Raw genomic sequence first — 25346 nt, forward strand, 5'->3', positions numbered from 1 at the left:
TAAAGTTTGTAATGCTATTTCTCAGAAAGTACTGAAGGGATCTGTCTCAAATTTCATGTTCAGGTTCCCCTATGTCTCTAGTTATATGCTTACTGCATTTTGGTACTGATTGGTGAACAAGGTGGCCGACAGAACGCCATCTTGGATTTTGACAATTGAAATTTGTAACCGCTATTTCTAAGAAAGTAAAGAAGGGATCTGTCTCAAATTTCATGTGCAGGTTCCCCTTGTGGTCTAGTTGTGCATATTGCATTTTCGGACCAATCGGTCAACAAGATGATAATTGAAGTTTGGTACTGTTATAAATCTCAGAAAGTACTGAAAGGATCTTTCTCAAATTCCATATGTAGTAATCTATAATAAAGTTTGAAAAGCTGAGAAAAGATCCCTTTTTCCATTGCCTGACGTGCGTACACATGTAGATCATTCTTTGGTGGGCGCCAAGATCCCTCTGGGATCTCTTGTTACAAATTAATTGCCATGACTTTTTTTGATTGACTTTAATGACACAAATATAAATCTTCAGAGAAATATATAGTCCTTATAAACAACTAATATATTACATTAATAAATTTATTCAATGAAAAGATTTTATGCATGGTAGTGTTGTATATATAAAGAATGAAAACTTCATAAGTATCATTCAATATAGATACAATTTCTTTAATACAGGATAATTTAGCACATACACAATCTATGAAATTTGACACATGAAAGAGCTAACATGGCACATGAAAGACCCTTTAGGTCAGATGCCCTAAAAAGTAGGAACACCGTGCGACATAAATTTAAGTGGGGATGCTATGATCAGTACTGGGATAGGTGGTGCTAATATTAGTACCTAGAAATGAGGATGCTATGATCAGTACACGGAGAGCTTGAGGTGGTGCTTATATTAGTACCTAGAAGTGGGGATGCTATGATCAGTACTTGGAGAGGTGATGCTAATATTAGTACCTAGAGTGGGGATGCTATGATCAGTACTGGGGTAGGTGGTGCTTATATTAGTACCAAGAAGTGGGGATGCTATGATCAGTACTTGGAGAGGTGATGCTAATATTAGTCCCTAGAAGTGGGGATGCTATGATCAGTACTGGGATAGGTGGTGCTAATATTAGTACCTAGAAGAGGGGATGCTATGATCAGTACTTGGAGAGTTGGTGCTAATATTAGTACCTAGAGTGGGGATGCTATGATCAGTACTCGGAGAGTTGGTGCTGATATTAGTACCTAGAAATGAGGATGCTATGATCAGTACACTGACAGGTGGTGCTAATATTAGTACCTAGAAATGAGGATGCTATGATCAGTACTTGGACAGGTGATGCTGATATTAGTACCTAGAGTGGGGATGCTCTGATCAATAAACGGAGAGGTGGTGCTAATATTAGTACCTAGAAATGGGGATGCTATGATCAGTACTTGGAGAGGTGATGCTGATATTAGTACCTAGAGTGGGGATGCTCTGATCAATAAACGGAGAGGTGGTGCTAATATTAGTACCTAGAGTGGGGATGCTATGATCAGTACACGGAGAGGTGGTGCTAATATTAGTACCTAGAAGTGGGGATGCTATGATCAGTACTCGGAGAGTTGGTGCTGATATTAGTACCTAGAAATGAGGATGCTATGATCAGTACTATGATCAGTACACTGACAGGTGGTGCTAATATTGTAATTTAAATTGTAAATCTAGAGTGGGGATGCTATGATCAGTACACGGAGAGCTCAAGGTGGTGCTAATATTAGTACCTAGAAGTGGGGATGCTATGATCAGTACACTGACAGGTGGTGCTAATATTAGTACCTAGAAGTGGGGAGAGGTGGTGCTAATATTAGTACCTAGAAGTGGGGATGCTATGATCAGTACACTGACAGGTGGTGCTAATATTAGTACCTAGAAGTGGGGATGCTATGATCAGTGCACGGAGAGCTCGAGGTGGTGCTAATATTAGTACCTAGAAATGAGGATGCTATGATCAGTACACGGAGAGCTTGAGGTGGTGCTAATATTAGTACCTAGAAGTGGGGATGCTATGATCAGTACTGGGATAGGTGGTGCTAATATTAGTACCTAGAAGTGGGGATGCTATGATCAGTACTTGGAGAGGTGGTGCTAATATTAGTACCTAGAAGTGGGGATGCTATGATCAGTACTCGGAGAGGTGGTGCTAATATTAGTACCTAGAAGTGGGGATGCTATGATCAGTACTCGGAGAGGTGGTGCTAATATTAGTACCTAGAAGTGGGGATGCTATGATCAGTACACGGAGAGTATGGTGGTGCTAATATTAGTACCTAGAAGTGGGGATGCTATGATCAGTACTGGGATAGGTGGTGCTAATATTAGTACCTAGAAGTGGGGATGCTATGATCAGTACTGGGATAGGTGGTGCTAATATTAGTACCTAGAAGTGGGGATGCTATGATCAGTACTCGGAGAGGTGGTGCTAATATTAGTACCTAGAAGTGGGGATGCTATGATCAGTACTGGGATAGGTGGTGCTAATATTAGTACCTAGAAGTGGGGATGCTATGATCAGTACTGGGATAGGTGGTGCTAATATTAGTACCTAGAAGTGGGGATGCTATGATCAGTACTGGGATAGGTGGTGCTAATATTAGTACCTAGAAGTGGGGATGCTATGATCAGTACACGGAGAGAGGTGGTGCTAATATTAGTACCTAGAAGTGGGGATGCTATGATCAGTACTCGGAGAGGTGGTGCTAATATTAGTACCTAGAAGTGGGGATGCTATGATCAGTACTGGGATAGGTGGTGCTAATATTAGTACCTAGAAGTGGGGATGCTATGATCAGTACTGGGATAGGTGGTGCTAATATTAGTACCTAGAAGTGGGGATGCTATGATCAGTACTGGGATAGGTGGTGCTAATATTAGTACCTAGAAGTGGGGATGCTATGATCAGTACTGGGATAGGTGGTGCTTATATTAGTACCTAGAAGTGGGGATGCTATGATCAGTACTCGGATAGGTGGTGCTTATATTAGTACCTAGAAGTGGGGATGCTATGATCAGTACTCGGAGAGGTGGTGCTTATATTAGTACCTAGAAGTGGGGATGCTATGATCAGTACTGGGATAGGTGGTGCTTATATTAGTACCTAGAAGTGGGGATGCTATGATCAGTACTCGGAGAGGTGGTGCTTATATTAGTACCTAGAAGTGGGGATGCTATGATCAGTACTGGGATAGGTGGTGCTTATATTAGTACCTAGAAGTGGGGATGCTATGATCAGTACTGGGATAGGTGGTGCTTATATTAGTACCTAGAAGTGGGGATGCTATGATCAGTACTGGGATAGGTGGTGCTTATATTAGTACCTAGAAGTGGGGATGCTATGATCAGTACTCGGAGAGGTGGTGCTTATATTAGTACCTAGAAGTGGGGATGCTATGATCAGTACTTGGAGAGGTGGTGCTAATATTAGTACCTAGAAGTGGGGATGCTATGATCAGTACTTGGAGAGGTGGTGCTAATATTAGTACCTAGAAGTGGGGATGCTATGATCAGTACTGGGATAGGTGGTGCTAATATTAGTACCTAGAAGTGGGGATGCTATGATCAGTACTGGGGTAGGTGGTGCTAATATTAGTACCTAGAAGTGGGGATGCTATGATCAGTACTCGGAGAGGTGGTGCTGATATTAGTACCTAGAGTGGGGATGCTATGATCAGTACTGGGATAGGTGGTGCTTATATTAGTACCTAGAAGTGGGGATGCTATGATCAGTACACGGAGAGCTCGAGGTGGTGCTAATATTAGTACCTAGAAGTGGGGATGCTATGATCAGTACTTGGAGAGGTGGTGCTAATATTAGTACCTAGAAGTGGGGATGCTATGATCAGTACTGGGATAGGTGGTGCTAATATTAGTACCTAGAAGTGGGGATGCTATGATCAGTACTTGGAGAGGTGGTGCTAATATTAGTACCTAGAGTGGGGATGCTATGATCAGTACTGGGAGAGGTGGTGCTAATATTAGTACCTAGAAGTGGGGATGCTATGATCAGTACTCGGAGAGGTGGTGCTGATATTAGTACCTAGAGTGGGGATGCTATGATCAGTACTGGGAGAGGTGGTGCTAATATTAGTACCTAGAAGTGGGGATGCTATGATCAGTACACGGAGAGGTGGTGCTGATATTAGTACCTAGAAGTGGGGATGCTATGATCAGTACATGGAGAGGTGGTGCTGATATTAGTACCTAGAAGTGGGGATGCTATGATCAGTACACTGACAGGTGGTGCTAATATTAGTACCTAGAGTGGGGATGCTATGATCAGTACTTGGAGAGGTGGTGCTGATATTAGTACCTAGAAGTGGGGATGCTATGATCAGTACACTGACAGGTGGTGCTAATATTAGTACCTAGAGTGGGGATGCTATGATCAGTACTTGGAGAGGTGGTGCTGATATTAGTACCTAGAAGTGGGGATGCTATGATCAGTACACGGAGAGCTCGAGGTGGTGCTAATATTAGTACCTAGAAGTGGGGATGCTATGATCAGTACTGGTGCTATTAGTTAGAGTGGGATGCTATGATAGTACCTAGTACCTAGAAGTGGGGATGCTATGATCAGTACACTGACAGGTGGTGCTAATATTAGTACCTAGAGTGGGGATGCTATGATCAGTACTTGGAGAGGTGGTGCTGATATTAGTACCTAGAAGTGGGGATGCTATGATCAGTACACTGACAGGTGGTGCTAATATTAGTACCTAGAGTGGGGATGCTATGATCAGTACTCGGAGAGTTGGTGCTGATATTAGTACCTAGAAATGAGGATGCTATGATCAGTACACTGACAGGTGGTGCTAATAATAGTACCTAGAGTGGGGATGCTATGATCAGTACTCGGAGAGTTGGTGCTGATATTAGTTCCTAGAAGTGGGGATGCTATGATCAGTACACTGACAGGTGGTGCTAATATAAGTACCTAGAAGTGGGGATGCTATGATCAGTACACGGAAGGGTGGTGATAATATTGGTACCTAGAAGTGGGGATGCTATGATCAGTACTTGGAGAGGTGGTGCTAATATTAGTACCTAGAAATGAGGATGCTATGATCAGTCCACGGAAGGGTGGTGATAATATTAGTACCTAGAAGTGGGGATGCTATGATCAGTACTTGGAGAGGTGGTGCTTATATTAGTACCTAGAAGTGGGGATGCTATGATCAGTACACGGAGAGGTGGTGCTAATATTAGTACCTAGAAGTGGGGATGCTATGATCAGTACTGGGGTAGGTGGTACTAATATTAGTACCTAGAAGTGGGGATGCTATGATCAGTACACGGAGAGCTCGAGGTGGTGCTAATATTAGTACCTAGAAGTGGGGATGCTATGATCAGTACACGGAAGGGTGGTGATAATATTAGTACCTAGAAGTGGGGATGCTATGATCAGTACTTGGAGAGGTAGTGCTAATATTAGTACCTAGAAATGAGGATGCTATGATCAGTACACGGAAGGGTGGTGATAATATTAGTACCTAGAAATTGGGATGCTATAATCAGTACACGGAGAGCTTGAGGTGGTGCTAATATTAGTACCTAGAAGTGTGTGTGTGTGTGTTGGGGGGGGGGGGTGTTAATATTAGTATCCAAAAGAGTGGTTTTATTATAAAACCCAGAGAGGTTGGTTAGTGTATGAACCCAGAAACGGAATAATCATTAGTACCAAGGGAGTTAGATTAGTAGCAGCAGATATTTGCATACGTACACAGAGAGGGTGGAGGAGGCATATACGGTGATTAGTACCTGGAAAGGGTGGATAATATATTAAAGCCCTGAAAGTGCGGTATTATTTATAAAGAGGATGATTTTAGTACCCATCAGGGGGGTATTGGTACCCTGAAAAGAGGGGTTGATGTAAGTACCCAGTAATGGGGAGACTGATACTAGAATCCAGAAATGGAAAGCTGATATTAATGCCCAAAAATGGGGAGGTAACAATTCAGTAAAAGGACATTTTCTATGTCAAATAAAGTACATAGGAATTAGTTTTACGTCCTATTAACAGCCAGGGTCATGTAGGGACGTGCCAGGTTTGTTGGTGGAGGAGAGCCAGAGTACCCGGAGAAAAACCACCGACCAGTGGTCAGTACCCAGCAACTGCCCCACATGGGATTCAAATTAACATCCCAGAGGTAGAGGGCTTTTGGTAATGTTGAGGCATCTTAACCACTCGGCCAACGCAGCCCCAAAATACTTAGGAAACAAATGTATCATGTATAACAAGTTATCTCATAGGAACCTGTACTGATTGTTTTATATTATTGTTTTCCCTCAGCAGACATCAAAGTTTCAATATACGCATGTCATACCAATTTTTTGATTACCACAATGTATCACATAACTGCCCTGTTCATCCTTTTATCATATGACCTTGTCATAAATATTGTTTAACACGTGTGTAATATTATTGTAATGTCATAGGTAATTCTGAAGTCATAATCAAAACACTGTGTTGCATCGTTGTCTTGGTAACAAGTTGCATTTATGTCAGCATTTGCCTACTCTGTATAGAATTGATTTTTAAAATTCAATCAATAATAGTTTTTTGATAAATAGAATCTTACACATGTGCCTATGTAATATACAATTTATAACACTTATTAAATAATTTGAATTGGCATAGCAAGATTATTCAACTCGTTTTATAGATTTCCTATAACATAGTCACTCAACCTGATATCATCAAAGATATGAATACCCTTTTGATGATGTTACACCATACAACAACAACCCATTACTTAAAAAATCAAACCCTAATGTTCAAAGTACTTATTTTTTGTTTATTCTAAAAAATGTTTTGCTTTGCATCACATTACCCATTTAAGCAATGGTATTTAAAGAACTAGTCAGACTTTCTGTGGTGGGGGAATACCAGAGACCCATATCTATTACAAACAGAAAATCAGTACCTGAATGTAGCGGCTGCTCAACTTGGGGCTCAAACTTTTCACCAAGAGATGAGATAAAGCAGTAGATTGTCATATACCTCACCATTTAGTCACTTGGATCCATAAAATGGAAATGAATATTTGTTTTATTTGGTTTACTTTGTTTGATGTCCATTTCAGTGGTTGAAAAACGTTGGTGTGCCTGGAGAAAGACCACCAACCTTATACCATTTCCATCCTCAATCCTCCTGCATATTAGACCCACATCCCCCCACTCCCCTGCCATCCATGAATTCCCAGAAATTAAGTCTACACCCCAACAACAACCCCCTCCCCCACACCACCAACACTACATAGTTTTGATATGGACACCATGGCACACTATGAAAACTTGTCCACACAAGTACACAAGTATGGTGCCAAATCACAACATTTCAATTTCAATAAATAATACTGTTACTTAAGAGAACTCTAAATTAATAATACTTTTACTAGAGAACTCTAAATTAATAATACTGCTACTAGAGAATTCTAAATTAATAATACTGCTACTAGAAAATTCTAAATTAAATGTCTATTACAAATACAGTATCGGTTATGTACATAATATATAGAAGATTAGAAGGCAAGATCAATAGATCACAAATGCTTCATCAAAGTAATTACAGCAACATAAAGTTGATGGAAAGAATGGCATGCTTAACCAGAATCTGATACAATGAGAGAGACAGTGTTAACATGTTATACATAACACATGACCATATTTCTTAATTTCTTCTCCACTACTGTAAAGCTTTTGAAATATATCTGAGATGTCTAGATATTCTCACCTTAATCATTTATTGTTTAATGAAAAGTTCAATTCATTTTTACTCCAAAATTTGTATGTAATGCAAAAAACGTGGAGGCAGAATAAAGTGAAACCTGTCTAATCCAACACCAGATTTTTCCAACATCCTGACAAAACCTTTCCATACAGTACTTTATGTTTACTGAAAATTGCTTTAAAATGAATTTCTAATGCCTGATATAAAATAATGATTGGAATGATATTCTTTTGAACAACCTAGACCAAATTAATTTCAAAATACAACTTAATGATTACTTTACTGGGATTCTGTCCAGACTTATAAAGTACATGGGAGAGTATGTACTTAACCATCATTCAAAGATATCCATTTGAACTACAAACACTGATCTAGCTATCTTTGTTAATTACTAGATGAGACACGCCATCCAATAGTCACAAATCCCTAGGAATTGTTAACTTCCCCTCTTGGCTGCAAATTCGTCCAGCCCTTCCTTCAATGCCGCTTCATTCATACCATTCTCCGCATGTATACAAATGACACCTACAAAAGTACATGGACACCAGTGGTCATATCATCACATCAAATATTATCATAACCACAGGGGCATGTAACAGTATTCTTATGAACTTGTAGCAGTAATCACAGGGACTTGTAACAGTATATATACACTGCATCGTGAGCTTAAGATATATGTTACAAACTCTTTGGTCTATGTTTAAAGTGCTTTCTAAGGAGGTAATAGTGATGCTGGTGTGAATATATTGGTTGTTACAATATCTCAATATCACTAAAATGTAGATAGTTTTCAGGAACTTGGAATCAGTTGTAATTAAGTGGTAAAAGGGGTGAAGTATCAACATAAATGTACTTTTTATTTTGGGGTTAGTAGTCAGTTATAGCTAAGCCACCAAGCCCCTCTGCCATGCAATTACAGAAAGTATTCCATTCCACAATAAAACATCTCTAGGGAGTGTTTTGATGTCAAAAGATTTTTTTGTAATTAAAGTAATTGCATTTACCTAAAGATCCAACGTCTTTTATATTCCTGTACTCATCATCAAAAAACAGCATGTCTTTAAAACTTATGCCACTGTCAAATTGAAACCTGTGAACAGAAATGGTATAAAATCATCTAAAACACACCCCCTTTAACAAAGGAACATTCATAAACTGTCCACGCCTGTAGTAAAGCATTGGTAAAACCAATTTACCAATCATTCCATATCGTCTTTCTTTATGTTCATTGTAATCTTATCATTGTAAATTGTCTAATTTTCTTTTGCTGTTTGTGACAGATGACAAAGATTCAAAGCTTAAATAACATACATTTACAAAATAGGCTTTGCATTATGTGTATATGTAATTAACAAGTCAATTTATTAAAAGTTTTTCATATCACATTGCCTGAGCAGGCACCTATTACATAAACTTTTCATAAAACATCAGGAGATTTTTCAACTTAGCTTAGTCAAATTAAAAATTTTGGAGCAATCTCATCAAAAATCAAAATTCTCATTTTCAGTTTGTTTCATAGAGGATCTGACAACATCTCATTAGGGGTCATATTCTGGTGAAGTGAGAATATACAACATTTACTTAAAGGATCGGAATTTTAATCAAATTGAATCTAAAGCTAAAAGAAATTTCCTTAAAATATTAAAGGAATATTAATTGTTGAGAAAAGTTGGTAAAACTATTTCTTCACCTTTTAAAGTGATTTATCTTGCAGCCTGGGTATATTTCTCGGTAATGAAAATACTTATCCCAGTCAAACAGCGTTATAAGGTCTTCAGCCTCTTTAGTGGTCATAGTCCTGTTCATAAACAAAACAGACATTATGGTTCTCAGCTTTAAAATGTTAACAAAAGAGTAGCACAAGAAAAGTTCATTACAAAAAATAAAAGTTAAAAAAGTACCTTTAATTTCCACATTGATAAGTTAGTAAAATAAATCCATCACTTAATAAGTAAAATAGTGGATTAAAATTGAAAAATTGAAAAATGAAACAACTGAAAAGTTTTAATCACTCCAGTTCTGTTTATTACTTGGAATATCGAAATAAAAAATAATGTTATAAAAGTCAAAATGAAATCAAACAAAATTTATTTAAGTTTAATAGAGTTAGGAAATGTCAAGGTCACATTGCCAGTGATGTTTTATGTACCTTGAAGCAACGCCTAATTTGTATCCTTCCTGGTGTAGCCTTTGTAACATCGCTGGGACTTCTGGGTAAAATGTCACATGTTTTCTGTTACGATCTTCAACTTTACCATCACTTAAATAAAACAAAGTTTATAAACTCAAAACAACATTTTACCTGTTGCTGAACTATCTATACTATATCCTGGTAAGAAATGCATCATTTCATAAAAAGAACAAAAAATCAAGTCTATAATAAAAATCCTAGGGTAACTTATTTGCCTAACTTAAAAAATTAAATGATTGGCTACAGAATAAAGTATGATTACAGTATCTGTTTCAACTATGGGAACAGAACTACAGTACTGTAGTTCATTCAGTATTGATAATGATCATAATTAGTAGGTACTTTGTTTTTGCTTCTTATGAACTTCATAATTGATGATCACTTCAACACATAAATAATCTTTAGGAATTACTGTGTGTGGTGCATGGTATCAAATTGTAGATATGTAATTTATTGCAATGAAATACAATATTTGAATTGATATTAAAATCTTCAGCCCAGTCCTGCCACCCCTAAGAAAAATGTACTGACACCAATATAGTTGTATACTATTATATTATATAGTATTATACTGGCAGAGTTTAAGCAGAAGGTAAAACTACCATATACAAGGAGGTAAGTAACAACTATATAAATAAAGCAGACTTATATATACTCCAGCATCAAACCCCATTTAAAACATTGAACGGTATTCAGTTGGTAATTATAGGAGGATAAATGCCATCTGGACAATAAAAATTAACGAAAATGCAAATTGGCACTTCATGGTAATAACAATTTTACAATTAAATTTTGGAGACAGAACAGTCATTTCATCAGCCATCTTCTGTAATCACTAGCACAACAATTATGATGTCACAATAATAATGATGTCAAAATAAGCGAATGGCAATTCATGCACAGTCCAATGCCAACTGCATTTGTTAAGTTACATAGTGGGGTTAGAGTGAAAATATAAATATACTAAAATAAGAAGTGGAGTTCCATACACTTGATAGCATTTGGTTATAAATAGCTGTCAGCACATTTAGCAATCTCAGATACTCCTGAGTCACCCATGACTTCTACTATTACCTTCTCTTCTTAAATGGAGGATCAACATGAGTATCTACCCAGAATGGCCAGAGTGTATAATCTGAAATACATAATATATTAATTGATATATCAATATCAAAATGCATTATACCATTTATGTTAATAATAATGTGCTCATATACATGTACGGTCACTATTTTAATTAGGCGGATTATCTCTGGCCATGGCATCAGACAAATTCGTCATTATTAATGATAAGATAGATGATTTCTTGTGCTATACTGCTAATATAGAGAGTAAGAATCTCTTAAAGGAATTCCAATAGGGATAATCAAGTCAATGTAGCACTGTAAAGTAAACAAATTCCAGATGTTTTCTTTTTACTATCAAACTCACCAAGATCAAATATGATCAATTTAGGTTTAGCCATCCTATGGAATATGTAGTTAATATATTTATAACACAAACAACGGGCACGATTTCACAACGGGCATAGCCTCCCAGCCTTGGTGATCTCACTACCGGTATAAGGAAACGACAGTTCAGATAATTAAGGGCGATAACTCAGTTTCAGTTTCATTTTAGGCATATTTTGCATTGCTGTAACACGCAAAGTAAAATAGTTGATTGTCAAAACATCGAACTTGTGTATTTCACGTCATCATTAGTATCATTTCACTGTGTTAACTTTTTAGTAGTGGTACTAAATATATAAAATTATGCTTCTTTATTTTTATTTGGATTTTGTTATGATTGATTATTTTCCGGAAATTTACTACGTTTGACATTTTAGATTATATTTGACTTCCTGTTTTAGATTTGTACAGCTGTCGTTGGATTTTATTTACGTGCAGCTAGCAGAGGGTAAGCAATGGTAGAATGCAACTAATTATTCTAGTTAAATGAATTTAATGCAAGCAAAGTCGAAGTTAAACATCAATATTTTGTATAAATAATTGCGAAGCATGACTGTCACGTGCACGCTGCGTTATGATCAGAATCAGATGATCATGATGCTGCAGCTGCACTGTGCTGGAGACATCAGCTGACCCGTGAGCATATATAGGCTACATGTATATCATTATCACGTACTGTACATGGTACAGATAGCTGATTTTCTTAATTGCATTTTATTTATGGTTTTTATATGCATTAAAACTACAGTAAATGCAATTAATCATCAACATTATTATCATCATCCTTATCATCACAACCACAATCATCATCACTGTTGATCAAGACTACTGGGTGCAGAGAAAGAAGCTAAGGATGGTAGTAAAATAAGTATTGTCTTAGTCATTAACCACTATTAGGCATATTAAGCATGTCCTATTGGAGTGAATGATTTTTAGTAACTTTATTTTTTATTTTATTATTTATTTATTTTTTTAGTTTTTACCGACATTTCTACAATATTTAAAGTGGTCATGTTGCATGTCTCCTGGAACTGTTCAATTTGCTCTTGAGTCTTGATCTGTCAGAAATTGTTATAGGTAGAGTCACTAGGGAATATGCAACGCTATTTGACAATTTGGTCCATATAGATGTATTTATAGCTAAAAGTGTAAATTACTTTGAACAGGGACTAACCATCATTAATACTAGTGTACTAGTGTGTTGTTAAAAAAACATACCAGATAAGCCATGAAAATTATTTAAGCCAATAACGTCAACCAAAATGGGTTTTTTTTTAACATTTGAAATTTCATGTTAGTAAATTTGAAAATGAAAATTAAAAAACCTTATACTTGTATAGAAACGGATCTGTGTAAATATATTTTTGATCATTGTTACAACATTGTAGGAAGTCAGCTATCAAAGATCAATTTGTGATATGGAAATTCTCACTTTTGAATTATTTCTCCTTATGTATTGATTGTGGTTAATTTTTCTTTGTTTTACCAGACGTGTGTGTACGCAGTGTTTTATAACCGTGTGCAGTGATGCGTAACGGCACAGACACACTTTTCCAATGGTGGTAAGGAACAAACCGCTCATCACCAGGATGGTATGGATAATCTGTCAAATCCCTGGACGAGTGTTCTTTTACATCAGGACTCGCAGAGTAGTCAGGTGTTTCTTCATGGTGCTTCTACTCTTCCTCTATTGTGAATACTTCCACTATTTCTTTGTCTTGTTGATGTGTAAATGGCCCAAGTTACCCCAAAACGATGGTTTCATGTACGGAAATGGAGATGCGAACAGGCCTATAAAAGCAATGGTTATAGCGGACACACACCTATTGGGAGTGAAAACAGGGCATTGGTTTGATAAATTACGAAGGTAGGTTTATTGTCGCGTGTACTGGCATCCTGTTGAAATTAAATGATTTCAACAAATTTAACGATTTTTGAATTGACATGCTGCAGTTTCATGTTTTTCTGTTTTCTGTATCACAATTAGTCAATAATTTACAATTTTAAGTGTAAAAACATTGTGAACAATGAAAAAATGTGTTGTACAGAGAATGGCAAATGGAAAGATCGTTCCAGACAAGCATGCTGATACATAGTCCAGATGTCGTGTTCATTCTTGGTAAGTAGCCATATAAATTTTCCCCAAAAATGAAAAAATAGATGAACAATATTGGTTCAGAAGATCATGAATATGAAATAAAGTGACTAACATTTTTGAGCTAACAAAAATACTTGAGTGGGTATTGTTCTTTCAATTCTCTATTTTTTCGTAGCTGTCTATACATGTACAATATATATGTCTCATACAATATCACAAATGATATTGGGTTTTAAATAATCTACTATCACTTTCCAGGTGATTTACTAGACGAGGGTAAGTGGTCCACTGATGCAGAGTTCAAGAAGGATGTTGCTAGATTCAAAAAAATGTTTGCAACACCAAAAGACACTGCCACTAAGGTCCTGGTGGGTAACCATGACATTGGATTTCACTACATGTAAGTGAAAACACATTCTATATCGGGAAATTCCCTTCCTTCACTGATATCATGATATAAAGGATGTGAAAAGCAGTCCAGGTTTGAAATCACATCAAATACATGCGCAATCTAGTTAGCTCACCTGGTCTGTAGGATCAAGGTGAGCTTATGCGATACCATTGCGTCCGGCGCTGGAGTCCGGCCGTCCGTCAACAATCAACTTCTTCTCCATAACCGCTGGTCAGAATTCAAAAAAAATTGACTGGTAGCATCCTTATGGGTTTCTGACTGAAAATTGTAGAAATGATGTGGCTGATCTCCCAGGGGTCTTAGGTGTGGGGGCAAAAGGGGTCAATTTTGCTATTTCCATATGAACAACTTATTCTTAGAAACTAAGCTTGGAATAGCACTCATAATGCAATGGTAGCATCCTTATAGGGTGGGGATTCAAAATTGTACAAATGATGGGGCTGACCTCTCCCAGGGTCTTAAGCGGGGCCAAAAGGTTTAATTTGGCTGCTATTTTCATATAAATTACTTCCTCTCTGAAACTATGTATTGGATAGCATATTTGTATGGTATCTATAGAATCATTATATGGTGGGATTCAAAATTAAACGAATCATGGGGTCAATTTTGCATCATGGGGTCAATTTTGTTAATTTTCTAATTGGAAGAGTCTTTGTGATAATTAATAAAAAAAAAAAAAGAAACAGGTGAGCGGTACAGGTCTTCTGGGCCTCTTGTTTTAAAATAGGATTGTTTTCATATATGTTTTGGTTGGTAGGAAGAGAACAATTGTCTACTATTAAATTCACTTGCAACAACTTGTAGAATAATGTGTTTTTTTGTTTGTAATATATTACAGGATAGATGAACATAAGCACAGACGTTTTGAGAAAGCATTCTCCTCACCTTCCGTCCAGTTATTTGACTTCCATGGAAACCTGTTCGTGTTGATGAACAGTATGGCGATGGAGGGGGATGGATGTAAGCTGTGTACAGAGGCAGTCAATTCTCTGGAGGAAATCTCCTGGCAGCTCAAGTGTGCAGAGGTAGAACAATGCTGCATTTAGAACATTTGTTAAGTGAATATAATGAATTAAGAAATGATACAGGTATATAAGGAAAGCATTTTCTCCACATCTCTTACTTTAATTGGCTCATCACAAGAAGCGGATAATTTTCTGTACAAGTCATACCTCAAATACACATTTTTGTTGACACTAACCTTTTGATGATGATAATCAAGGTGCTTGTTTTTATTTCCAATAGGGGCGTAGTTCCAGTAAAAGCTCACCCCCAATATGTGATGCTATGGAGAAGCTGTCCTACTCGCGTCCAATACTACTACAGGTATCTATTACTTTGTGATTTGATGTCATATTTCTGTCAGAAACATTGTTAATTACACCTAGGAATATTAAAGTCATTAATTACACCTAGAATATAAATTCATATTGACAAAAAGCAAATTGTCTGGTTAGATGATATTAGCCACTGGTTTAATTAGCACCTGTATGACTCAGCCACTAGCCACTGGTTTAATTGTCACCTGTATGACTCGGCCACAAGCCACGGGTTTAATTATCACCTGTATGACTCGGCCACTAGCCACTGGTTTAATTATCACCTGTATGACTCAGCCACTAGCCACTGGTTTAATTATCACCTGTATGACTCAGCCACTAGCCACCGGTTTAATTGTCATCTGTATGACTCAGCCACTTGCCACTGGTTTAATTATCACCTGTATGACTCACCACAGCCACTAGCCACTGGTTTAATTATCACCTGTATGACTCTTGACAACTTTTACTATAAAGTCAATGTTCTATCAAACACTGTTTGCTTGTTACTTAGTAACTCTTTTACTGACTATATGAATCCACCAATATTGCCTGGTAGTGCATGTATCTTACTAACTTAAAAAACAATCAGTCAGTATTTCCATGGATTGCTTGGTTTTATCTTACTGACTATTTAGCATTTTTCTTTGTCAGCATTTCCCGATGTACCGGCCTTCAGATGTTAACTGTAGTTTGCCAGACTCTGCTCCTGTTGATGAGAAGGATATTCCATTTAAAGAGAAATGGGACTGTCTGTCAGAAGAGTCAACTAAACAGGTAGGTACGATTTTATTTCAATAGTTCAATCATAACAAGAAGTGTTGTGTATGCTATTTAACTAGGGATATGTTTACAACAGTGACAATTTTTGTGCAGTTGTGACTTGATTTCCAATATGGCATTACAGATATTTCAAATTTTTTAAGACTTTCACCACTATAAACAGGAACAATTTAAGAAAATATATAAAAGCATTGGGATAGCATAATAAAACTGATCAATTTTATATTGGTTCGGGTTTTTTTTTTTCGATTTTCACACCCAAATAATAATATTATGAATACTTGTTAATTCTACTCTATGATTTCTTAAAGAGTTTGGATTTTAGATAGGAGATATGAAATATGAATTTTATATAATTCTCTTACGCCAAATGAAATTTGGAATTATTTTATTCTATACCTGCACTACTTAAATATTGTTATACCAGGTATGTCTATATTGCAATAAACATGCTTTCATCACTGGTCATTCAGCCATATATAGACCACACCACTGTTAGTCATTAAAAACAAAGATTTGGCCATTTTGGAGGTTGGAACCTTACTAGTGCGCAAAGTTCAAAAGTGAGTTAAAGTCATTAAGATCAATGTAAATTAATTTTCTATGTCAAGATCAAGGATTGGCTTTTCTAATACCTGTAGGTGTTTGAGTGGATCAAGCCTCGTCTCATTCTCAGTGCCCACACACATCATGGCTGTTACCGTGTCCATCCAAATTCCGTTCCAGAATGGACTGTGGCGTCCTTTAGCTGGCGAAACAAAAAAAGTCCAACATTCTTACAGGTGTGTAACAATGTCATCATGATTTTCATTATCTATAAAAAGCAGAGTACCTGGTACATCATTGTATTTATTATGTTGGCAAAGTTGTCAGTTGCATCTATAACATGAAGTCTTTAGTTCCCTTTCAAGGTAAGCTCAAACTTCCTGCATACTTTCCCTTACAAAAAGAGCTCTGTTGGGATTGTTTTTTAGTTTCAAATGCAAAAGTCAACAAATCTTTGATTTTGACAATTCCAGTTTGTTATCACTATTCCTCACAAAGTCTTGAAAGCTTGTTATCTATGTTTCTTGGAAAATTCTAAGGGTGTTTTTGGGGCCTAGTTGTCCTTGTATTTTTGGGAACGATCCGAAGGCCGCAGTGGCCGAGTGGATAAGATGTCTTGGCTTATTACCACAAGGGCAGTTGCCAGGTACTGACTGCTGTTTGATGGGTTTTTAGCTCACCTTGTCCAAAGGACAAAAATGAGCTTATGCGATACCGCAGCGTCCAGCGTCCGTCGTCTGTCCGTCCGTCAACAATCAACTTCTTCTCCATAACCACTGGTCAGAATTCAACAAAATTTGACTGGTAGCATTCCTATGGAACACTGACTGAAAATTGTACAAATGATCGGGCTGACTCCCTGGAGGCCTGAGGAGCAGGGCCAAATTTGGCTATTTTCATATAAATAACTTCTTTTCTTATACTAAGCATGGGATAGTATTCATAATGCAATGGTAGCATCCTTATAGGTTGGGGATTCAAAATTGTACAAATGGTGGGGCTGACCCCCTCTGGGGCTTGAGGGGTGGAGCCAAAAGGGGTCAATTTGGCTATTTTCATATAAACAACTTCTTCTCTAAAACTAAGCATGGTATAGTACACATAATGCAACGGTAGCATCCTTATAGGGTGGAATTCAAAATTCTAAAAATGGTGGGGTGGTGGGGCTGACCGCCCAGGGGCCTGAGGGGCGGGGTCAAAAGGATCAATTTGGCTATTTTTATATAAACAACTTCTTCTTTGAAACAAAGCATGGAATAGCACTCATAATGCAATGATAGTATTCTTATTGGGTGAGGATTCAAAATTGTACAAATTGTGGGGCTGACACCCCCCCACCCCCCACCCCCCCCCCCCACCCCCCCGTCAGGGGGGGGCCTGATGGGTGAGGCCAAAAGGGGTCAATATAGCGACTTTCATATAAACAACTTCTTCATTGAAACTTAGCATTGAATGACTCTCAAATTAATATGATATTGATAGCATCATTATGTGATTGGGATTCAAAATTAAACAAATGGTCGGGTCAATTTTGCTATTTCTAATTGTAAGAGTTTCTGTGATAATTAGTAAAAAAAAATAGGGCAGTGGTGGCCGAGTGGTTAAGATGTCCCAACATATATCCACAAGCCCTCAACCTCTGGGATGCAGGTTCGAATCCCATGTTGGGCAGTTGCCAGGTACTGACCGCTGGTTGTTGGTTTTTCTCCGGGTACTCTGGCTTTCCTCCACCAACAAACCTGGCACGTCCTTACATGACCCTGGCTGTTAACGTTAAAATACGGTTATAAAAAACGTCTGTATGCATTTAATCGTACTTGTTTTATATCGTATACACTAGCCAATAAAAATGAACGGTATAAAATATCAAATTCTCAGCAAGACACCATGTTTTACATATACCTAGTATGAAGGTCTGTCTGAAGGGAATTTATACGACAAGTCTACAAATTGTGATTTCCACGTCTTGTGAGCGGGACGGTGGATATTTAGAATGATAATTATGTTTGTTTTGGGCAAAAATGATATATAAATGCATGTATATGCATTAAATCATTGGAAACCTACTAAAATGTATAGAAAATTGTGCCCGAGTGATTTTATGAGGCACTGCTCCACTAGGGCACATAGGGACCATTTCGTCCCCGACAGAAAGGTATAGTAAGCCAAGTACGTATATTCGTTCTAGCATTGACTAAGTGTGAGGTTAATAAGTTCTGTGTCAATCAAGGATGACTAAGGGTTTAATATACCATATAATGACTGAAATTTACATGTCAGAAATACTTTTTTTTATAATTACTATAGTTGATTTTTACGAAAATAAGTCATAAATTTTGTACATTAATGTAATGAATATAAATAAATGAAACTATTTCCACAAGTGAAACTTTGACATTATGTGTCAATCTTTATTCATTTGCACTAAAATACCATATTAATAAAATAAAGTGAAGCGGGGAAAAAAAAAAAAAAAAAAACGGTCATAAAACCATAGTAAAAAACGCAGGTGAGCGATACAGGCCCTGTGGGCCTATTGTTTTTCTATGCAATGCAGCTGTCTTCCACATTTTAAACCTGGCACATCCCTTAAATTACACTCGCTGTTGTTAAAAATGTGTTAACCAAACAAACCAAACCAATATAGGCAATCATTTAGGATTTTGCATAGCAACATTTGCTTTCACAATTTCTGTAGGGTCTGCTAGGTCCATATGCCTGAGCATATCCATTGTTGAGCAAATTCAACCACCAAAGACTGCTTACAGTCACATTGAATATTGACATGCAAAGTGTTTGCTGCTATGCATGCTTCATGTGTTGGTTTCCTGTGTATAAAAGATATTTCAAAGGGAGATGGAAAGAATGGAAAAGCATAGAAAAGATTATTTTACTTTGACTGACATAGATCATTTTATGGTGGAGCACAAAATCCTTCTGGGGGTGTATTGTATTAGTCATTATGATAAAACCTTTGCCTTTAGCAATATATAATTTAATCTTTGTTTATGCTTTACAGGTAGTGCTGACCCCAGATGACTTTGCTGTGAAGCAGTGCTACCTTCCAAGTGAAAGAACTGTGATAACTATTTATATAACTGGTGTACTTATAGCCCTACTATTGCTGTTATTTCCCTATAAACCCAGTACTACTGCCACAGATACTGATTGGGTCAATAAGACACACTGACCAGTAGAGTTAGGAGGGGGAGTTAGCGGTCACATTGACCAGTTCTTATGCTTTATTGGTCATTTAGTCTCACTGACCAGTAAAGTAGGGGTCAAATAAGTCTAACTGCCAGTATTCCATGGGTCATTTAGTCATTTTAAATCATCTACATCATTGTTTAGTCATTCCGGCCAGTAAAGTAGGGGGTCAATACTAGCCAGTACTTTATGGTTCATTCAACCACAATGACCAGTAAAGTAAAGGTTATTTAAACTCACTGATAAATAAAGTAGTATGGCATCCTGAGTCAATAAGTCTTTGGACAAGTGCAGTTGTCAATATACTACTGACCAGTGGACTATGGCCACTTAGGATTATAATCAAGCCATAACGCCCAGTGGTAATGGTCATAATATTTTACTGACCACTAAGGTAGGTCAATAAGTTAAATATTATATCTTCTTGATATAAGCTTAAGTCAATATGGAAACATAAGAGAAAGGTTTGATATACAGCAACTTCACTAGTGAAGTTAAACATACGGTAGTGTTTCTGTTTAATATAAAAAAAAAGATATTAAATATTCTGAAGTTCAAGCCCAGGATGATATATAACGATAGGGTCAGTAAGTGTCACTGACCAGTAGAATAGGGCTTAATAAATCACACTGACCAGTAGAATAGGGCTTAATAAATCACACTGACCAGTAGAATAGGGCTTAATAAATCACACTGACCAGTAGAATAGGGCTTAATAAATCACACTGACCATTAGAATAGGGCTTAATATGTCACACTGACCTGTAGATTAGGGGTTAATAAGTCACACTGACCAGTAGAGTACGGTAGAGATCAATAAGTCTCACTGACCAGTAGAGTAGGTGTTAATAAGTCACACACTGACCAGTAAAATATAAGGTCAATAAGTTCACTGACCAGTATAGTTGGGGTAAATAAGTCACAGTGACCATAAGAGTAGGGATTAATAAGTTTCACTAACTTGTAGAGTATGGTAGGGGTCAATAAGTCTCACTGACCAGTAGAGTAGGAGTTAATAAGTCACACTGACTAGTAGAGTAGGTGTGAATAAGTCACACTGACCAGTAGAGAAGGGGTAGATAAGTCTCACTGACCAGTAGAGTAGCACTAATAAGTCACACCGACCAATACTTAATGAGTCATGTTGTCACACTGACCAGTAGTAGGGGTCAATAAGTCACACTGACCGGTATAATAGGGGTTAATAAGTCACACTGACCAGTAGAGTAGGGGTAAATAAGTCTCACTGACCAGTTGAATAGGGGTTAATAAGTCATACTGACCAGTATAGTAGGGGTCAATAAGTCTCACTGACCAATGTCTATAAGTCACATTGACCAGTAGAATAGGGGTTAATAAATCACGCTGACAGTAGAGCAGGGGTCAATAAGTCTCACTGACCAGTAGAGTAGGGGTCAATATGTCACACTGACCAGTAGAGTAGGGGTTAATAAGTCTCACTGACCAAAAGATTAGGGGTTAATAAGTCACTCTGACCATTACTTAATGAGTCGTGTAGTCACATTAACCAGTAAAGTAGGTCAGCGATATGCTCAAAACACAAATGATGGTGTAAATAAAAACATATTTTAACTAAAGGAAAATGAATATGAAACGTGTACATGGATGTATTATTATTCGGCACTAGCCCTAAACATTATAACAGACATAAAATAATAGTAGAAGGAATGTAGTATAATATGTTTTGTATTTATTGGCAGTTATATATATAGGTCTTACCTGGGAGTAGTTATCCTTTTTGGGTAATTTTCAGAAGCGATTACATTCTATATGCGATTCTGATATCTATATTTACAGTATCATATATATATTACCTGGCAATAGGTTCGGGGAGGTTCGGGGGAACTAGGAACTTGTGTACTTGAAAGGGGTTGGCAGGTGGCGGTATGCAGAGTTTGGCGGTATTAACGAGGTTTTAAATAACGGGAAATCCGTTCCAAACAAAATTGTGGTGGTATTCATGGTATGTGGCACATCGGGGTATAACGGGGGACTACTGTATATATATTAAAGTAGAATCGGTATAGGTAATATATTTTACAGCATGAGTACTACCAATTTGGCAATAATGTTAATCAAGATTATCGCATTTGTTTAAAGTCTATCAGTATGTTAAACGTTGTTTTGATGATTTTAGTCTTTTGTCATAGTCTAGACTTTTGAACATTATTCTATTACAATATCAAACGTTATACTTTACCTGTTAGTCATAGTAACAGCACTAGTTGAAGAAAGGCTAGTCACATTTTCCTTTTCTTTTTGCATTAACAATAGGTTCAAACATTGATAGAATGATAATAGTTAGGTCCCACCAAGTTAAAGTTAAGACTTTAGACAATGACAGCTGACGTCACAAACATGTACGTCATTTTTCATTGGCTAATCTGTTTCATGATCCTGTCTCCCGGACACTTAAATTGCATCGTTTTTATTGTTTTGATTTGTCATTTTCGATGCTCCAAAGGTATCGTTAATTTGTTTCGTGTTTCCTCAATCTATTGATGCTCCGATGATACCGTTCTTTTTTTCTTCTTCGTTATTCAGGTGGTAATTGTTTTGGAATACCCTCGATACTCGCGATCATATTCCAGTATATTTTTACATCCTAGATAATTAGGATAATGTTTATTTTTTTCTCTAATGCATGCTGTATACCCCGGTGGTATACTCGATACTTCAGAATCAATATTCATTTTTCTGGCATATACTCGAAACGCAGGGAGCAACATATTTTTGTTACTTTAAAAGTGTAAATTATTTATTTCTAGCGTGCATAAACTTTGACGTATATTGATACTTCAATGTAAGTCAACCTTACACTGGGAAAAGTCGGAATGACAAGGACAAAATAAATGTGTTTTTTATGCCGTCGGAGAAAATGACGCTCTTTTGTAAAATATGCCCGACTAAATCCATATTTTCTAAAAAAATACTCTGATAATTATTTACACACATATAGTAATCATAAATTAGTTGACATAAATATATACCAATCTCCTTGGCATATTTATAAAATGTTGGTCCAATTAAGACACTAGTGATATTACGAGCGAAAACGGCACTGGTTTCACCAACAGAAGCAGAGGTCATGACATAAATTGTTCGTTTATAGTAGTTTATGCACATGTACTTTCAAGCACAAAACTACAACATTATATATTGATATGATATTAGTTTTTCATTTTGATTCGATATTATCTTAATGGTAATTTTAAGCATTTTGGCCTATATACACGTACTTTCAAGTACAGAAAGGCCAGTGCCAGTTTTACACAATCGACACAGTACACATGTACATGTATTTGAACTTTCCTCGCGTATCGCACTGTATTCACTATATTCACTATGTTTCTTTTAATGAACTTTAAATACATCCTATAAATTTGCTCAAAATATTTATTACATCTAAATTATGGGTTCCTCTGATTATTTGTCAACGTAGTTTTATCATTATGTAATACATCAACCAAATTTCTTTTGCCTACGATTTACTTTCGCGAATTTTGCAATCAAGGTAATGTGGCGAAATTGTATCTCTACGAATTGATATCTACCACAATTACATTGAAATACATTTCATGTCTTCTTTTAAATCTATGAAGTTGATCTCCATAAGCTTTAATCTTGAAGTGTTTGCAACTCCTTTTCCACATTTTGTTAAATAGTCATGAAAAAGGTTAATGTGTATGTAATAGCAAGGAAATAGTATTTTTAATTCTGTTCTTCAAATTAAGTATGCACACTTTCCTCTTATTTCAAATGAAAATAATACATATATATTCAATTTGACTCAAGACATTATAATTTATTTTGCACTGTATAACTATTCCATATGTATGTATATCGTATTCGCCCTCGATACATTCTACTTCAGATGCGTATATCTTCATGTTCATCATCGCTTGCTAAGAGTTACAATTCAGCATTGTTCTTGGCTAACGGAGATGCTTAATGTTGAAATATACATGTACTTGTTACACATTGAAATGTTACTTGATGTATATAATTTTAATATAATAATTTTAATTGCCCTCAGGAATTGATATTTGATTATAATAGCGATTGGACCCTAATTTAATCATTGTGTTCTATGTCATCATTACTTTAATTGTGGAAGCATTAAATTGATCGCGAAGAAAATTATTTTCCGTTATGGAGTTTTCTACTGTAGTTAGAGCAATGCTTCAGTCATTTGCAATGAAGGGGAATGTGACTTTAAGCAAATTGGTTTGATGATCAATATCTGTTCTCAAAGTAAAGCCGTTTGACCAACTATCTGTATACTGTAGTTATAGAGTTAAGAACACAACATTTCTGTTCCCGATGTGCAATGCAACAGACACACGGAGCTGTCGGTGTATTTAAAGTGTTCTACATGTTCCGCCTCTATAAGTTTTAATCTTTAGATATTTACGACTTTTGTAAAGTTCGCATACGCAAAGTTATTAAATAATTAGATTAAGATATTGATTGACAGGAGGTTCCGATCTATACGGGTTCGCCAATATCGATCACGTGATGCAACTCGGTTTTCTCCGAAAGTTTGTGAAACATGGCGTTGAATGTGGCGGTTCTTTCAAAACGTGTGATATTTCATGCGACATTCACCGCTATGTCAATAGTATATTGGTGCTTTTATGGATCTGAACCATCATATATAACCATCCATATTCAAACATTCTATGTTTTTACGACAGTTCGTGATGGTGGAAATTACAAGAAATGCAACTTTTAAAAAGATGTGCTTTAGGTTACTTTACATTATTTCATCGTAGATTATGTTGACCATTAAGACAACTAACCGTAAACAATTTTTTATTTATAAAATTATTATAATACATTTATATGTTTAATACTTAAGCTTACCTTTCGGTTCTTTAAGTATTACAGCGCAATGTAAAATTTACTATAGTTTGAATTTCTGTGGAAAGTCCAATATAATGAAGATTTATTTTGTAGTAATACGTTCGTTCTTATATGTAAGGTGTGTGATGGTAAAAGGTATGTTTTGTATTTTTGTACATATGAGTATTTGTGATATTATTATGTAATAGTATGTATGGGATATGGAAAGTAGAAGTATGATTGTCATAATTGTTATCGAGGCATTTGCAATAAAGAAATCAAATTTAATGAAGTTAAATTGCCTTTGTTATTGATCGACAGTGTAAAAATATTTGTATTCCTTGAAAAACTTAGATCATAAGAAAAATAAAAATTTGAAATATATAAAGGATTACAAAATATAAACAAAACAGATTTACTCTACAACCACAGAAAAGCGCACAGATAATGAAACCTTATAATAGTTTTTGAAAAATCTGGGGGTTTTTTCTGTTGGGCATTCTAATCTAATGCTCGGAATGAATGTAACGCAATTTTTCTAGGAAAATGTTTGATGAATGTAATAGCAAAGTGTACTAGTCTTCAGGTTTCTCATTTCAGCAACTACATCTCTACGTCTGGTATATATATATATATATATAATATATATATTTATATATACCAATGCAGTTGTTTCATATTAGCCGTCCATACTGATATAGTAAATAAAGTTTTTG

The 25346-nt window shown here is 36.4% G+C and overlaps 2 protein-coding genes and 1 long non-coding RNA gene across 5 annotated transcripts; 1 reads left to right on the forward strand and 2 right to left on the reverse strand.

Moving 5' to 3' along the window:
• Positions 1-559: 559 nt before the first annotated feature.
• Positions 560-2269, reverse strand: LOC138315474 (uncharacterized). The gene is made up of 2 exons (XR_011207501.1): positions 1753-2269; positions 560-1612 (listed from the first exon to the last, which is right to left on the reverse strand). It is a non-coding gene; the product is annotated as an uncharacterized lncRNA (long non-coding RNA).
• Positions 2270-5602: 3333 nt separating this feature from the next.
• Positions 5603-11525, reverse strand: LOC138315475 (magnesium-dependent phosphatase 1-like). The gene is made up of 6 exons (XM_069256523.1): positions 11380-11525; positions 11023-11083; positions 9907-10017; positions 9448-9555; positions 8762-8847; positions 5603-8282 (listed from the first exon to the last, which is right to left on the reverse strand). The coding sequence occupies exons 1-6, from the start codon at positions 11411-11413 to the stop codon at positions 8194-8196; spliced, it is 489 nt and encodes a 162-aa protein (XP_069112624.1). The 5' UTR covers positions 11414-11525; the 3' UTR covers positions 5603-8193.
• Positions 11526-11751: 226 nt separating this feature from the next.
• On the forward strand, positions 11752-24928 carry LOC138315476 (metallophosphoesterase 1-like). 3 transcript variants are annotated; one of them, XM_069256524.1, is made up of 9 exons: positions 11752-11847; positions 12889-13266; positions 13448-13518; positions 13756-13897; positions 14748-14934; positions 15155-15235; positions 15883-16005; positions 16653-16793; positions 19577-24928. In XM_069256524.1, the coding sequence occupies exons 2-9, from the start codon at positions 12956-12958 to the stop codon at positions 19745-19747; spliced, it is 1227 nt and encodes a 408-aa protein (XP_069112625.1). In that variant the 5' UTR covers positions 11752-11847; positions 12889-12955; the 3' UTR covers positions 19748-24928. The 3 variants fall into 3 exon arrangements, with proteins under 3 accessions (XP_069112625.1, XP_069112627.1, XP_069112626.1); XM_069256526.1 differs by lacking the exon at positions 11752-11847 and adding an exon at positions 11975-12035; XM_069256525.1 differs by lacking the exon at positions 11752-11847 and adding an exon at positions 12054-12255.
• Positions 24929-25346: the final 418 nt, after the last annotated feature.

Source organism: Argopecten irradians, chromosome 2 (genome assembly GCF_041381155.1).
Source record: "Argopecten irradians isolate NY chromosome 2, Ai_NY, whole genome shotgun sequence".
NCBI classification, from domain to species: domain Eukaryota; kingdom Metazoa; phylum Mollusca; class Bivalvia; order Pectinida; family Pectinidae; genus Argopecten; species Argopecten irradians.